The sequence below is a fragment of the Puntigrus tetrazona genome, chromosome 5 (assembly GCF_018831695.1).
Source record: "Puntigrus tetrazona isolate hp1 chromosome 5, ASM1883169v1, whole genome shotgun sequence".
Lineage (NCBI taxonomy): Eukaryota > Metazoa > Chordata > Actinopteri > Cypriniformes > Cyprinidae > Puntigrus > Puntigrus tetrazona.
In genome coordinates this window covers 1,355,216-1,373,080 of record NC_056703.1, presented here as the reverse complement: position 1 = coordinate 1,373,080, position 17,865 = coordinate 1,355,216, and the positions used below count along the sequence as shown (strand labels likewise).

General features: G+C 35.0%; 1 protein-coding gene across 2 annotated transcripts in view; it reads left to right on the top strand.

Annotated features, from left to right (window-relative positions):
* The window catches only part of nos1 (nitric oxide synthase 1 (neuronal)), a 47,766-nt gene extending 30,044 nt beyond the window's left edge, over positions 1-17,722 (top strand). The window contains exons 15-29 of one of the 2 annotated variants that reach the window (XM_043240453.1): positions 225-329; positions 591-649; positions 877-993; positions 2,304-2,478; positions 3,572-3,710; positions 4,208-4,286; positions 4,475-4,668; positions 8,276-8,445; positions 10,062-10,272; positions 11,736-11,823; positions 11,914-12,035; positions 12,630-12,778; positions 13,060-13,254; positions 13,770-13,888; positions 15,070-17,722. In XM_043240453.1, the coding sequence (XP_043096388.1) occupies positions 225-329; positions 591-649; positions 877-993; positions 2,304-2,478; positions 3,572-3,710; positions 4,208-4,286; positions 4,475-4,668; positions 8,276-8,445; positions 10,062-10,272; positions 11,736-11,823; positions 11,914-12,035; positions 12,630-12,778; positions 13,060-13,254; positions 13,770-13,888; positions 15,070-15,085 (1,938 nt within the window). In that variant the 3' untranslated portion in view covers positions 15,086-17,722. Of the gene's footprint in view, positions 1-224; positions 330-590; positions 650-876; positions 994-2,303; positions 2,479-3,571; positions 3,711-4,207; positions 4,287-4,474; positions 4,669-8,275; positions 8,446-10,061; positions 10,273-11,735; positions 11,824-11,913; positions 12,036-12,629; positions 12,779-13,059; positions 13,255-13,769; positions 13,889-15,069 lie in introns of those variants that run through there. The other variant, XM_043240454.1, reaches the window with a different exon arrangement.
* The last annotated feature ends 143 nt before the right edge of the window (positions 17,723-17,865 follow it).

The following is a 17,865-nucleotide window of genomic DNA, read 5'->3' as shown; positions in this document are numbered from 1 at the left end:
TAGTTTAAACTAGCCATAGTCACAAGCTCTTATAAAATATAAAGACTGACCAATAAAAGTCTCTTTTTTTTTTTTTCTAAATCAAAAAAAGACAATAATAAACTAATAACAACAACAACAGGATAAATACAACTATTTAGATGGATGATGTTGGTACAGAGGTTATAATACAATATAGAAGTAGCAGCACAAGGTGTATTATGCTGTATTATTTGATCCCGCAGGTGACGTCTATGGATGAATATGACACCGTCGACTTGGAGCACGAGACGCTTGTGTTAGTGGTGACAAGTACGTTCGGCAACGGGGACCCTCCCGAAAACGGAGAGGTGAGTTATTAAAGCAGAAGCCTGCTAGTGTTTCAATGAGCACATCAATCATCGTGTTTTGCTTTGAATCAAATTGTCAACACTTCACAACACAACAGAACGTTCTCATCGTGATGATAAAGGACTTCACGCGCATATACTGTACAATGGAGAACCTGCATTATGCTTTCAGGTCCTGGTTGAATTCGCGATTGAGAACATGCGTGGGAAGGGCCTGTAACTTCTCTCCCGTTTTTCTTTCTCCCCTTTTCCACTCTACAGAAATTTGGTGCGGCACTGATGGAGATGAGACATCCCACCACCAGCGTAGAGGACAGAAAGTGAGTGCGCGCGCGAAGCGGAGACGCAAGCCAGTGATTTTTCTTCTCGTCCTCCCACCCATCTGCTTTCCCATAATTAATTTTTTTCAGTGTTTGAGTTCACACACCTACACAGAGTCTAACATATATGCAACAGGCAGACACGTAAACACGTAACGTGCATTACTTCTCTCTTCTGTACGCTGGAACCATTCACATAAACACGACTCTCTCTTTCTGCCTCTCAGGACGTACAAGGTGCGCTTTAACAGCGTCTCTTCATATTCTGATACACGCAAATCCTCCAGCGACGAACCTGAATCCAAAGCCAACTTCGAGAGCACTGGGCCACTTGCTAACGTCAGGTATTGTACTGCTTTTTTTACAGTACTGTTTTTGGAGAAAATAGGAAACGTGTCCGGGTTATTCCACCTCAAAATCAAAAAAAGGGGAAAAATGTTCTGGATTTTTTTTTTAAAGATTAATTGTCCCACGATGAAAAAGGGTTGTATTGAAAAGCACTCTAAGCACATGTCCTCCCAGATTCTCATGTGTAAAATTCTATATAAAATTTACTTTTAATAAAATAAATTTTATTGCATGTATTATAAATAAGAAGAGATTTAAGAAACAATTGATTTTAATATGTAAACTAGTATTGTACTAGCTTTAATTGATAACTGATTCCAATAGTAGATGAATAAAATAAATGAGTTAATATTAATATTTAATTATGGCAATTAAAAAATTCTTAATGGTCCTAAAACATTACTTTTTATGGAAAATATATGTACTTGTTTTTCTTCTAATTTTATATATATATATATATATATATATATATATATATATATATATATATATATATATATATATATATATATATATATATATATATATATATATATATATATATATATATATATAAGTTTTGATGCAAGAAAGCTTAAAATGGCTTAAATACATGCATGATTTAAATGAAGAACACACAATAAATAAATAATAACCACTGTGAAAATATTCATCTATTTCAACTCAAATAATTATGCTCAGTTGCTGCCTTTAAATTCTTAAGTGTACGTTAAATTAAATTACAAATCAAGTTGAATTTGAAATGTAAAAAGTTAACATTAGTTATAATAATGCTTTACCAATTGTATTTTTTTTTTTTACAGTGAGGAAAAAAAATTGCAATACAAAAATTTATTCCGGCCTACATTTCTCAAAACTTCTTATGCAAAATATATTTACTTCTTTTCTCCTCTAAAGTTCTCCTATATGTGTGTGTATTTGGTTTCATCCGGGGTCTTTGCGCTCCCTCTGGCTTTAAGTGAACTCCATCGACTTCTTGAAAACTTAAAAACACAAAGAGCAAAAGAACAGAGAACAACCATCTAAAAGAAGTTTAGTTTGAAAAGAAATTCCATCCTAAAGCAATCAAACGAAATTTCACACTTTTTGCAAATCAGCTCTGTACGTATGCATACGCGCTTGCTTGCGTAACATCCTCTCTGGCCTTGAATTTCATCCTCGTTTAGTTTTCATAGTTTCAGGATCAAAGCTCACAGCCCCTGGCCTGATGTCCACCACCGTCCCACTCTTATAATACGCTTCGTTTTGTCTATAAGCTACCTCTGTTTGTTTGTGTTCGTGTGCTTAAAGTCTTTCTCCTATGCAGATTCTCTGTGTTTGGCCTTGGCTCTCGGGCATACCCACACTTCTGTGCGTTTGCCCACGCAGTGGACACACTGTTCGAAGAGCTCGGTGGGGAACGAATCCTGCGCATGGGAGAGGGAGATGAACTCTGCGGCCAAGAGGAATCTTTCAGAACATGGGCCAAGAAGGTCTTTAAGGTACTGCCACGAGCTAGCAGTGGGCTACAGTCACTACTTTCAGTATATTGTTTTTAACATGAGCTACGCTGTAGAAACTATTTGTTGTAGCCTATTAAAATGAATCAAAATTAGGATTATATTGGCTATTAAGTTTAGATTTGTGAGAAGTACTTATATTTTGGTTTGTTCTTTATACAATGTTACTTAACTTAAGTAGATAATTGGTCATTTTAGAATATAAGCATACAAATAATAATAGACTACTGTTACGATACTTGGTTTGCCGTTATTTGGGCTTGATAATCACTGATTTTATATTTTATTCAAATGTCTTTATAAAAATAAAATAAGTAAACAATGTCAAAATTTTAATTGGATCAACTATTTTATTAAAGAGCCATATAGTGTAGTCAGGTTGATTTATCTGCACTGTATTAAAAATGTTTTTACCTAAAAAAAAAATATATATATATATTATTATAATTATTTTAATTTACATATCTTATGTCTCAGATATTTTTGTATATTTATTGTACTGTACTTATGCCTTTTTTTATTATTATTATTATTATTATTATTATTATTATTATTATTTTTAATTTATACTGCTTGTTTACTATTTATTTCTTTATTGTTTTATTTACTGTGTATATGACTTTTTTTGATAAATTCTTATTTAAAAAAATTCATTTACAGTGTGTATTTATTCTGCCGCATTTTAGTGCTATCAAAAGATTCATCTTGATTAACTGCATGCAAAATAAGTTTTTGTTTGCATAAATTATATGTGAATTTCTTGTGTATGTATATAGAAATACACATGCATGTATATATTTATATATAATATAAAATAGAAGAATATGAAAATATAAATGTATAAATACAAAATATATACCGTATGTTTGTGTATTTATTTAAAATTTGAGTACGCAGAAATTGACATAAATGTAAACAATAACTTTTATTTTGGATGTGATTTTGTCACAATTAATCATTTGACAGCATTACTGCATTTATAATTGTAGACATTTTTAACCCTATTTATAGTGCGTATTTCTTATGATTTAGCGTCATGTTGTGAAGAATGATTATTTTATCCTGTTTATCCCAGGCTGCATGTGACGTTTTCTGTGTCGGTGACGATGTTAATATTGAGAAAGCGAACGATTCCTTGATTAGCAACGATCGTAGCTGGAAGAAAAGCAAGTTCCGGATGACATACACGGCGGAGGCACCGACACTAACCCAAGGTACATTGCTGCTCTAGTACCCTCCATTCATCAAGGAATGACTCATCATTTCAGAAAACCAATAAGCTTTTATCAAATTAAATGATACTTAAAGTCTACCCTTGTGAATGGCCAAGCTTTTTTATCGCCTCAAATTTATGACGCATGCCAGTTGACTCTTGAAGGGACTGCCATTTTAGTGGCTCATTAGCCTGAAACGGATTGTCTCAGTGCCATGTTGTTAGCGTTACCCAGAAGATTGTAAACACTTACTTGTTCAGTTGATGAAAGTGTAAACAATGCATTTAGGTCTTCCAAGCCTGATTTCCTATGTCACAGACTTTTTACCATTGCATCTAAAGTCCTCGAAACGATCTTGAAATGAGCGGCTCGGCTTCATCGTGAGCTTTATAGCAAATCAAGTTGTAGGGCCGCTAAATTGCCTTTTGATGTTTTATATGGTCTAATTTCACAGAGCATGTTTTAACTGTTGATTGGTTTCTGTGTCCACCTCTCAGCGCTTTACAGCATCCATAAGAAGAAAGTTTACGGGGCCAAATTTCTGATAAGACAGAACCTACAAAGTGCCAGATCGAAGTAGGTTTTTGACATTACATTACATTACTTCAAATCGTTTGTGACCAATTCACCTCAAGCTAATGTTTGTCTATGGAGGCTGTAAACAGATTTTTAGAGAAAGGATCAATTTCTCTTATGTATGAATACATCTTTTGTAATCCCTTTAAGAAAGACTGCAACATGTTTTCTTACTTCCTGTCTACCAGCCGGTCGACTATATTTGTGCGTCTTGATGCCAACAACCACGAGAGCCTGAAATACCTGCCTGGTGACCATTTAGGCGTTTTTCCTGGCAACAACGAAATTTTAGTTACGACTCTCATCGAAAAACTGGAGGACGCACCACCTGTCAATCAAATTGTGAAAGTGGAGTTCTTGGAAGAAAGAAACACAGCATTGGGTAACTATGAGTTTTTTTATTTATTTATTTTTTTGGCAGCATAATACTACTTATAATAAACAAAATACATACCAACAAGTACATATCACTGCAGTTTCCAACAGAATTGAACACTAGGGGCAGCAAAACTCCTTTTCACACAAATTTATAGAGTTTTGATTAATAAAGCATAATTTGAGTCCAGTTGCTGTTCAACAAATCTGTGTAAAAGAAGTTCAAATAACGTTTTTAATATCAGTTTTGCATTTGTTAACACTATCGGGTAGGTTTAGAATTGAAGTTGGTGTACGGCATATTTCCAACATGAAAGAGCATTAACTTTTAGCGACAGTCAATGGATATTTGAATTCTGAACCGTCATAATATGTACCGGAAGCAACGTAATAAAAACACAGTAATATGTACCTATATAAACGTAATAAAACATGGCAGGGTTGAAAAACGGTGTTGCACGAAAAGTGCACAGAAGTACGTATTTTTATGACACCAGGTTCCTATAATAATATGCAAATAACTAATCCAAAATCTAAAAAAAAAAATATGCAAAAAATTATTACAAAATAAGCTTCTAACTTCACAGCATTTTAGAGGCTTAAATGGTTACTCACTTCTTGCAAAGTAATAATGAAAAGCAACTTTCCATAATAACTCGTCTGTCAAACATCTGCTTTGGTGTCTTATGGAAAGTGACAGCATCTACCTAAAATTAATCTGAAACTGAAATACAGAGGAAAAAGAGTCGTAAGGGAGACGTTCTACCTCTAATATTTCATCCATACAAGTCTGGCAGACCAATCAAACATGATTTTGTGAACACAGAGGAAAGGCTGGATATGCCATTGTCTGCCGAACAGTATGTTCATCAGGTATTCTGGTGTTCATGATGAGCCAAGGATCAGGGTAACCTGGTCCATAGTGCTGGTCATGTCACATTTACTGGAAAGTGAAAGCTAGCTTTCACTTACAAAAATCACAATGGCAACCATAGTTTTCACTTGGATACTATATTAAAACGGTTACTAAGTTTTATACATTTTCTAAATGCAATATTATATTTTATATATCAATTTATTCAATTATTTATATGTCATTTTTTTTGGATTATAGAAGCTTGCACTAATTGGTCACTACTCGCAGTGTATATGCACCGATATCATTAAGCATGTATTGATTATGCTTAACCCGACAGTGTGTCATATGAATACATGGAAATGTGTTCTTTCTGAACAGCTAAAAATGTATAAAAAAATGTTATTTAATGTTTGCATGCAACGATAAATTCAAATATCATGAAAATGCAATTCTTTTGGATCGTTAGGTGTTTATAATAAGCTGATCCTTGATAGTTATTAGTGCATTCATTGCAACATTTGCATACTGAATTCAAATTATTATCATTTAAAAACCGCATGACAACTTAATTGTGTGATTTTTAATGTTTAAAAATGAATGCAGGATTTATCTGCTTTGGCTTCATTATGATCTATAACAGAGATATTTAGATTAAATAGAAAAATTTGGCACCCAGAGTTTCACCCGCAGGAAGAGATTTTGATGCTGTCACGCTATTGTTTGATGGAATCAAAAACATTTTTGATGCTAAATGAAGTGCTTTCAATCAGGGTTTCATCTCTTGTGTTTGAGGCGTTGTTCTATTTTCCCATTTGAGCCATTTCATTCTGTTTGTTCTCTTTTTGAGGTTTTTCCTCATCGTATAAGGACATTTATCTTGCCTCTGTAGACAGTCGTCACAGTTGTCTTGCGTTGAAACTATTTTAGCTTTTTGTTTTCATACTGTCAGTACTACAAGAGCTGAGTACAAACGTGGACAAAGCAAACGTTTTCAGAAATATTTCTCGTGCCAATTTTCTGCTGGTGGTTCTATGTTTCGTTAGGGTGTTAAAAACGCTGCATATAATTTTTTTTGCGGAGCTGTACGCATTTGATGGTACTGACAGGAAATGTGCAGTCTATCGGTTTTAATGATAGGACCTACTTGTCTTTTAAAAAGGTTAGCTCAAGTGAGATTTCTCACCTTACCTTGTTGAGAAATATGTCAGGATGACTGAAAACTGGTCGGTGACCTTTAGAGATGGAAAATGAGGTTGCTGCAACTCTATCTCCTTTGTCTGACAATCTTTACAGATGAAGCCTGAAATACTGTGGACAAAAGAGGTATTTTAAAAAAAGCAGATGCCTTGGGCACATTATAAGTGTACAGGTCGCCCAAAAATAAAAACTCATTATTTAGTCATCCACACAAATTACTTGGGATACAATTGGCAAAAAAGTGCATGATACATGATAGAAAAATCACAATAAAGAGGCAGAAATGACTTGTACTTTATATTTCAGGTCCTCAGAAGGCACGTATCAGTTTAATATGAGAGGAATAGGTAAAATTGAGTGAGATTTGAGAAAAAAGGCCTGTTTTTCAGGTAAATTTCCGAATTTTCATCACGCAAACCTATCATGACTAAATTATAGTGTACATGTCATATTGACATCCTCTATTGTGCTTCTTTTGTCTCCTTCGGAGCTTGTTATCAGTGCATGTCTCCTTCATTTTATATTGTATGGGATCGAGGACTTCCGCTAAAGAAAGGTTTCTATCCATTAAGCGATCTTAAGTTTTTCAATACACTCTTAAAAATAATGGTTCTTTATTGCCATCTAAGGTTACATAAAGAACCTTCAACAGAAGCACAAAAGTTATACTGTTCCTCATACTGTTCCTCATATTATAAAAAGCTTTTGTGAAGAACCTTTCATTGAAAGATTTTTTTGAAAAAGTTCAGGAAATGAACTCCATGTAACATACTGTTGAGGTCAAAAGTTTACACCCCCCTTTCAGAACAGTGCATTAAAAGAATAGAGACTTATACATTTTGCCTAAACATCTTATTTTCATGTCATATTTAATTTTCATATCCTATTGAGTACTGTCCTTTAGAGGCTATATAAATAAGTTACACTTACCCTGATCTTCAAATTCAAAACGTTTCACCCCCTGGCTCTTAACGCATGGTTTTTCCTTCTGGAGTATCAGTGATAATAATTAACTGCATAAGAGTCTCTCAGTTGTCCTCAGAGTGAAAAGATTGCTCTCAAAACCATACAGTCATTGTTGGAAAGGGTTTCATATACACAAAAAATGCTGGAAAACCAAAGAATCTGTGGGACCTGAAGGATTTTTCTGAAGAACAGCAGGCAGCTTAACTGTTCAGGACAAACAAGGGACTCACAAACTATCATTAAACACAAAAAAAACACTGCTGTGGATCATTCAGGTAGCAACACAGTCTTAAGAATCAAGGGTTTGTAACTTTTGAACAGGGTCATTTTTAACTCAACTATTATTTTCTTTTAATGTACACATCTTTTATGTGCAATATCTTATTCAGGTCGGTACTGAATAAACAATGACATGCATTTTGCATGATCTCTCTTATTTTGGTAAAATAATCCACATTTTTCAGTAAACTTTTGACCTGAACTGTGTCTGCTGCTAGTCAAAAAATTAAATCACTGATTCAATCAGGATTAAACTGAAAAATCGAGTACATATTTGCGCTTTTAACAAAACGAGGCTCTTTATCTTCCGCAGGTGTGATAAGCAACTGGACAGACGAGAGTCGTATTCCGCCGTGTACCACCTATCAGGCTTTCAAATACTTCCTGGACATAACTGCCCCTCCAAGTCCCCTGCTACTGCAACAGTTTGCTCCTCTAGCGACTAATGAGAAACAGAGAAAGAGACTAGAGGTGCTCAGCAAGGTAAGAAAACACTGAATAACTGCATTTCCCTCATTATAATGCGAGACATTTATTTGCATCGATACAAGCCGCGCTAAAGCTCAGTAATGATCTAAGATCCATTTTCACCCACTTCTTCTATATAAGACAAAAGGCGTCACATCTCCACATGCATCCCTGGCTTTTCCGCCTCAAATCGGCAGTAATTTTCTCAGTTTGATAACTTATTAGCTCTGAAAATCAACCCCCTCCTCCCCACTTCCTTTTTTCCCCTCCTCCCATGCCTGTTTTTTCGCTCTCAAACGAGCTTCTCAGTGTCAACACCAAGACATGGAAATATTTCTCTTTCATTGCCTCCCACTGAAACGCACAGTGCAATTTTTCGTAATGTTGCTAAAAATGGCTGCTTAGTTAGTGAGTCATCCTTTCTGGTTCAAATGATTCTGATGAAGGAATGGCGTGAACTAGAGGAGAAAGACAGAGGGACATTCTTCGCAGACTTTCTTTCAGCTGAGTTCACATCAGTGAGAATGGCAACTTCCCACAGTTTCTCTCCGCTTGTTTAAAATGATCATTTTAAGCACTTGTTTGGATTACCTTTTTTTTAAATGTTTAAAAAAAAAACTCTTATGCTCACGAAGGCTGCATTTATTTAAAAGCTGTAAAATATGATTATTATTTAAAGGAACTTTTTTTCTATTTTCATTCATTTTAGTTTGTATTTTACGATGAGCAAGCTGTCTTCAGAAAATGTTCTGTTATGCTGATTTTTTTTTTTTAGACTGATTGCTTTTGTCATTATTATCATAATTAAAAACAGTTAAGATTTTTATGGATACTATGATACATTTTTATTTCAGGGTTCTTTTGTGAATGGAAACTTGAAAGAACAGCATTTATTCAAAATGTAATTATTTAGTAAAATTATAAATGTATTCGCGGTCACTTTTAATCAGTTTAGTGTCCTTGAATAAAACTACCCATTTCTAAATTTAATCTTCATCAGCTTTTTTTTTTTTTTTTTTTTTTTAGATTTACAACCATAAGGCTCCTTGTCACTGACTTTTCAGTGTACCATGTAGTTATAATCACAATGTTTTTCTCTAACAAAAATTCATTAATTCAGTAATACCACATTTTCACAGGCTTAGGCTTAGGCTTAAGCCTAGTCTCAGACTAAATGTAAACCTGAACTGTTTCAACTGAAATAAACTCATGTTTTCCAAATTGTGATAAGTATATATCTCAGAATTGCATGTTTATATCACGCAGTTCTGACTCTGACTTGTGAGGAAAAAAATACCTTCCATAGAAATAGGCTTCCATAGAAAACATTTGTGTAGCTTGACAGTTCTAATAAAGCTCTACTTCCAGAAAAGTCTGTACATAAAATAACCTTTTATGTTTGAATAAAAGTAGGTGCATAATGGTGACAGAATTTTCTCTTTAAGGAAGGATCTGAAAAGACATTTTTACATTCACATGACTAACACATTTACGCAAATTGGAGCGTTGACAGGTTTTTTTTTTTACTCGCCTCTTGCTATCGTGCACAAGGTACTTGCAGAATTTTGCCGTTTATACAGAGCTACTGGGAGCGTCATCATGATGTTATGCGCTTTGTTCTCTCTCCTCAGGGTTTGCAGGAGTATGAGGAGTGGAAGTGGTTTAATAACCCTACCATAGTGGAGGTGTTGGAGGAGTTCCCATCCCTCCAGATCCCCTCCACCCTTCTCTTGACCCAGCTGCCCCTCCTACAGCCTCGATACTACTCCATCAGCTCCTCTCCGGACCTTCATCCAGGAGAGATACACCTCACTGTGGCGGTGGTGTCCTATCGGCCCAGAGGTAGAGAAAACATTACAAAAGACATTTTGTATAGCTCTTAAATTTAAATATGAGCTTTATAGTACAAAAGACTGTAAAGATGCTAAAGTAAAAAAGCTGTTAATAGGTAACTCTAAATATTTGTGTGTGTGTGTGTGCGTTTAAATGAAAAAAAATCTCGTTTAATACAAAATGATATATTCACAATACACACTGCCATTAAGGGTGATAGTTGTTTTTTTAAATTCTTTTTTTAATCAAAGGCAGAGCAAATTTACACTTCAAAAGTAAAAAATTTTATCACATAAAGGCATTTATTACAAAAGACTTCTGATGTTCTTTCAAATAAATGCTGTCATTTTGAACTTTTCTAAAAACCTTCGAATTTTAGCACATTTTCCCCAGACGCATTAACCAGCACAGCTGCTTTCGACAGGAAATAAACATCTTAGAATGATTTCAGAAGCATCATGTCTCAGGGAAGACTTGAGTAACAATGCTGAAAAATTAGCAATATATATTGCAATTTTTTCAGCATTGTTAAAAATATATTAAAATAGAAAACTGTGAGATATATATATATATATATATATATATATATATATATATATATATATATATATATATATATATATATATATATATATATCTCAAAAATGCCTATCAATGGAGAGCATTTTGAGGCTTAATATGCAGAGACTGACTCCGAGACTGACTAAGTGGTGTCTTTATTTCAGAAACCTTCTCTTTAATGAAATCACCGGTATTGGTCACAGGAAACATGTTTGAGATGCTGTTTGTACCAGATGTTAATAAAAGTAATGCATCTCTGCCTGTCAACAGATGTTCAAAGCAGGTGTAAACAGGACCTGATGCTGTCTAACCAGTGCAATCCACTTGTGGAGTGTTAAAAATGTTTCCAGTGCTTCTCTACCGTTCATCTCAAACCATGAGAGTCTCGCTAAACAGCCGACATACGGCTTGAAAACTCAAATTTCCCCAACAGCGGTATGGTGTGAATAATTGGGTGCTTAATAAGAGACTATGAACTTAATTAGCAATTTGACTGAAGTGCCTAATTGTGAATAATCTGTATTGTCGAAAGAGAAACTGGGCTGGTTTCTGTGGTATTAGTCTGATTCTGACTGTTCGTCTAATAGCTGCTCATTTATTTTAAAGATAGGGACTCCGTGAAAATTAAATGATCAAATTAATTCTAGATCTGCTCATTTGCCGTTAAGCCTTTCTAGTTAACATGCACGGAAGAGAAACTGTGATCTAATCTCTCTTCCACATTTTAAATGCATTGTAAACATGTAATTATGTGCATAATGGTGTAATTGGCGGCTAAAATATAGCAATTTCATTCCATTTGAAGCAAGCGATGTCAGGTTTGCGCAGTCCTAAATTGCTAGACGTTAGATCGGTGTCAGGTTAAAGGATTGTGTTTTTTTTTTTTTGTTTTTTTTTATTCCCCCGGATAGATGGAGAAGGTCCTGTGCACCACGGAGTGTGTTCCTCCTGGCTCAACAGCTTGGAAGAAGGCGATACGGTGCCGTGCTTTGTCAGAGGGTAAGGCATTTCTAAACTTCTCAAATATGTGCACTGATGATGGCTTTCTTGTGGATTTGATTAAATCAAAGCATGTATTGTCTGTTTCAGGGCCCCGACGTTCCGTATGCCAAAAGACAGCCAGGTTCCGTGTATTCTGATTGGTCCAGGCACTGGAATTGCTCCATTCAGAAGCTTCTGGCAGCAGAGACTGTATGATATTGAAAACAAAGGTAGGCTTTTGGTTGCGTCTATCGTGCGTTTATATTTAAAGTTCTGAGAAAGAAAAGTGTCATTTGTTTGATCAATTTGCTAATTTCTGTAATGCATTTATAGGTGTTTTTGTAGAGTAATATAAAAATTGTTGTATTATCCATCCATCAAACGTTTTTATGTAATTTAATTGCTTTAAACTAGCTTGATACTCAAATTTAAAGACTAATTTAAAATTCCAGTTCTGAGAAAAGCTCTATCATTGTTTGATTTATTTGATTTTTCAAATTCAGTGACATTATCACTTTTTGTAGAATTAAAATGATCTTAGTATTTGTCTTAAGCTTTTATTGTTTTATTCATGAATGCTTCAATATACAAATTCATATGGTGCCTTTTTAAATGTCCGTGGATTATAATTAATTTATTTATAATTTATCAAATTCACTTTTTGTAAAATAAAATTAACATCTTAACATCTATCTTAAGCTTTTATATAAATATTAGTTCTGTCAAATAATTATCACATCTAAATAATCGCATCCAAAATTAACAATTACGTTTACTTGCACATTTTTACTAATATACTTTTACATTTTACGTTGTCTAATCAGGAATCAAGGCATGCCCCATGATCTTGGTTTTCGGTTGTCGGCAGTCACAGATTGACCACATTTACAAGGAAGAGACCATCCAGGCCAAGAACAAGGAAGTGTTTAAAGAGCTTTACACCGCATACTCCAGAGAGCCTGGGAGACCAAAGGTTCGAATTTGATGCCTTGGCAAATATTACTGAGGATATTTCGGATCCAATTATAATCCAGCATTACCGAGGGTTTAGCTAGCTGCTCAAGTGAATCATAGAGATTAATAGGAAAAAAAAAATTGACCTTTATGAAGAAATTCTTTGCTTTTCACTTTTGTTTTTTTAATTCAGCGAGCAAGGCAAATAGGAGTGGAAGCACGCCATGTGGCTCATAGACATCCGTTTAGTCCTTTTCCCTTACAGTTTGTTCTTTTTTTTTTTTCATCTCGTCCTCTCAGAAATACGTCCAGGATGTGCTTCGCGAGCAGCTGTCTGAAACAGTGTACAAATATCTGAGAGAAGAAGGAGGGCATATCTACGTCTGTGGAGATGTCACCATGGCCGGAGACGTACTGAAAACAGTCCAGCAGATCTTTAAACTGCATGGAAACATGTCTCTGGAAGATGCCGGCTTCTATATCAGCAAACTAAGGGTTAGATTTTTTCACTTTTTTCCAGACTTCATATGCTGTAGTTAATTGCTGCTTGGCTGCTCAACACTTTTCCGCATAAGCAGTAAATAAGTTGGAATTAGTTTAAATAAGCTTTTCAGTTATTTAGTTCAAACAAGTCCTTTCACCTATGAAGGTAAATCCAGTACAAGGTCATCTAAGAACTTCTATTTAATTTTTTTTTCCTTTTATATTTTGCTGTTATTTGTTATATGTTTATTTATTTTTTAGAAGGAAGGAGGGAAGGAATTTTTATTTCAATTTTATTATTAAGTGCTAATTTCTCTGCAAACCTAAGGGCTGGATCTCACTTTCTCTTTCTTTTATATTTTTAAATTTTTGATTAAATAAAAATTAATCAATAAAACTAAAGGTTCCGTTCCTCTCTGTACCGTGTTTGCTGTCTCCTTCGGGACATTTATTTAAAACCGGTTCTATGTGTCACCTGAGAAGTTCCAGTTACCGTTTCAAACCGTTTCTCCTCTTTCCCGTTAAAGGACGAGAATCGATACCACGAGGACATCTTCGGTGTAACCCTGCGCACTTATGAGGTCACCAACCGTCTAAGGTCTGAGTCTATTGCATACATCGAAGAGAGCAAGAAAGACACGGATGAGTAAGTCCTGTTTTCTTATTCTCCATCCGTCCTCCTCTCTCTTTGAGTCGCCTCGGGTTATCCGCGCTTGTAGGAGGACCTTGTGCCGTGTAGATTACTGTAGATACAGCCTCTGGACAAGCATCACCGAATGCCAGCCGTAACCATAGAGACGGAGGCTGAGAAGAGGCTGCAGCGTAACAGGATTAGTGAGAAGAGAGTGGCTGTTGTGCTATTCTCTGTTTGTGCTCTCACAGATAAGAGCTTGTTCATCGCGCACTCGCTGTGAGAGCGGAGGGAGGGACACAAGTGCTTTAACCGCAGCGCTCGCTTAACCGGCCCTTTTACCGGATGGCCACCGTAGTTCCTGTGAGAGGTGTCACTTATTTTTATTGTTTTATGATTAAAAAGTCCTTGTCCTGGAGGACGAGAGCTGCCTCACGGCCGCTCGCCATTTGTCGTCTGGTACTCCGTTGGGTAGCGGGCAACTTTACATGTCACGAAACAATTCGGTATCGGCGTGAAATGTGGAAATTAACGCACAACGCCGCGATGAAACTTGATTGCTTAATTGAGGTGTTTATTTAATTGAGGTGCTGTTAGTCGCTTACTGTTTTTAATGGAACGAGTTGCATGACTTTCAGATTAATTAATCAAATTAATCGCTATTACAGCCCACATGTACTTACGTAAAATGAAAAATGGCAAGTTTGGAGTCGGCGATTTGTTTTTTTTGTTTTTTTTTTGTTTTTTTTAAAAAGTGCTTTTGAAAGAAGTCTGGTATTCTCACAGAGGCTGCATTTATTCGATTAAACGTATAGCAAAAACACTAAATAACAGTCTTCAGTGTAATCTTTCAGAAATCATAATATGCTGATTTGCTGCTTAATATAATGCAAAAGTATGTCACTTTAATTGGTTAAGTGAATCACTGATGAATAAGAGTGTTTTTTTTTTTCTTTCAGTGATTAAAAAATTACTGAACTCAAATAGTGTATTAAATCTTAAGTGCATCAACTTAATAAATATAGTCAATTATGAGCATATATAAGTTGTGGAATAGATTTATGTAAATGAATATTTGCTTATGCAAAAATGTTAATCATTTCAGCATTTAATTATGCAGTTTGTTAATTATGTACTATATGCATATTCTTTCTCTCTTTGTATCTCTTACCATCTTTATTTTCTTCTTTTCACAGGGTATTTTGCTCATAGTCACATTTTCCGTCTATGTATCGCTGATTTTTTTGCCCATGCTCTAATCAGCCAACCAGAAGCATGATGGGACGCCAACCATGATTCGCGAAAACTGTGCCAAGTTTGTCCGTCAAAAGTTTATTTCATTTTTTTTTAAATGGAATATATAATTTTCTTTGCTAGGTCTTGTTTGATGTGCATCTCTATGATCAAAATCTGCATTAACACAAGTACCTTTCACTTGAATTTCTGAATGCACTTTTTTATGTGTCTTTAAGCTTCGTCCTGACTAATGGGCTGCGTGCACTTAGACATGGCCTGCCTTTTTTTTAAAGTGTAAGCAAGATCAGTGGCTTTCCTCATGTGCAACATGCGTAGATATTGACTTCACTCTTAAAAGATGGGACGTTTTCGGTTAGGATAGCGAGTCTCGGGGTCTCTATCCTTGCTAAAAAGAGAGGACATGCTCGTATTCACAAAAGGTGAATCTCTTTTAAAAAAAAAAAAAAAAAAAAAAAAAAAAACTCACGTAGACCTCTTGAAGCGATCCCATTCACGCTGTCCTTGGCCTTAAAAGTGGGTTCAGATCTCATTTTGGTCCATTTTTGTACTTTTTGATTTTGACAGAATCACAGCCAACCATTATATTAATTTTATCAATAATTTGTTTTCTTTATTTTCTTCTTTTTGTCTGCATTATAATATATTATTTAATATTGAACATAATGTGTTTTTTCATTAAGGGTGAAACAATTGGAAAAATAGAAACACAAAACTTAAAAACACATGGCACAAAAGGCATGGAAGTTATTTCTTTATTTTTGTTTTTTAAATTTTACCTTTTTTTTTTGCACGTGAGAAGTTAGTGGATAACTGAGAATGAATTGACGTATGTCAGACGAGTTAGACCTGTAAAAAACCTCTCTTCTAAATGAAACACACACTGCTATTTGACACCAAACTGGTTTCCATGCATCTAAACAAGCTGAAGAGTTAAATATCCTGTGTTTAAATATCCCCCGAGGCTAGTATATAACTGTCTTATTAACAACTAGCCCTTAATATACAATGAATTTTAATGGAATTTCAGGAAAAATAAACTGGTTATTTTTGTTATTATTATGTTCTGATACACCGTTAAAAAACAACTTACTTTCTAAACTAATTTATTAAATAAAATACAACTGGTTTTAAAGAAGACTGATTATCTAGACTGTATTAAAAGTTGTTAAGTCAGTTTTCTTCACTTATAAGGCAAATGACTTCTGAATTCTAATTATGCGCACGTCATTTCTGTATTAAAACCCATTTCATGACTAGAAAAACCCTCAATACAAATAAAAGAGATTTCAATTTAGAATTTCTTTTGTTCTTGAGTTAACTGAGCTTATAATTCAGATTTTTCCTCAGAATTCTGAGGAAAAAAAATTTCCACCATAGACTTTTTCACAAATTTTCAGAATATTTCACACAAAATAACATACAGTGGCTTTAAGATTAATCAACCTAAGATGAAAACACCTTTCAGTATCTTTCAATATCCATTTATCTCGAGCCAACTGTGAGAAAAGACTGTCTAGGTTGGTTCTTTTATGAAACATCCTTGAATCTCTGATGAAACTGAAAAAGGTGATGCACCTGCTTTGCTTTATTATGCGTCCTCCGCATCCCTTTTTCCCAGTTTCTCTGAGACATGGCTGTGACGACTCTTCTCTTTGACTCCAAACAGAGACCTGGATCTCTTCTTTAGATCGAAGATCAACCGTCGTAGTTGTCGTTTCGTATTAAAGGGTGACCGCTTGCAACACCGAGCAAAAAAAATCAATGCGTTGCGCATAGTCCATTTTTTGCATGCAATGCCTTTTCGATGGCTTTGAAAGGACCTGTTTTCTGGCAACGAATCCTTTAAGAAAAGTCACTGTTTTGCTTTTCGGAAATGTACTTTCAGTTAAAACCTAGCTCGCTTCGGATTTGCGTTTAAAAAAAACTTTTGAGTTATGACTGGCCTCCGGCATGAAAAATATTACATGAGGTAATTTGATTTCGAGGGACTTTCTGCTTTCTGTTGTCTTTCTGTAGGAGAATATTCTTGTTGTATGTACGCTGTTAACACTGAATGTTTCCCTCCCCACGTTTGGGTTTTGCACCGTTCAAACTCTGTGATGACAAAAAGTCGGGCAAAAAAAAATCACACACATGCATATATCAAAACCAGTAAATATCTAAATATATAATATGTATGAGAATTTTTTAAGAATGTATTTTGATTATGGGTATTGATTTGGTTTTGTCCCTCTGAGTTGCTTGTAAAATATGACGTGAATATATGATGTCTAATTAGTTTGGGGGGGACCTGAAGCATTATTCTGAATGCATGATGTTATAGCGTCCTGTTTTCTCTTAACCTGCACTGTGTCCGTTTAACTGTTGTGATCGCGTCCTTCCTCTGTGACTGGACGGAGAAGAAGCTTACGGGGGTTTTCTTTTTCCCTTTTTGTGTTTGTTCTTTGCTGCTGCTAAAAGAAACTGTTCCGATCAATTTCCGCTGTGAATCTTCTTTTGTGGAACTTCGAACATTGAAACATTTGCCATTTTAATGCATATACTGCAAGAACTTTGCATCTACTTAATAATAAAAACATTTGTATGTCAAGACTTGGAGTTTTTCGTTCTTTCTAATGCCAGGACATTTTAAAATATACAGCCAACGTGAAGTTTAAGACGTTCGTAGTGAGTGAAAGGGTGTGTGAATGGAGAGTTTGAGGTCAGAGGTTGCACGTTCATGGCTCGGGAGATTA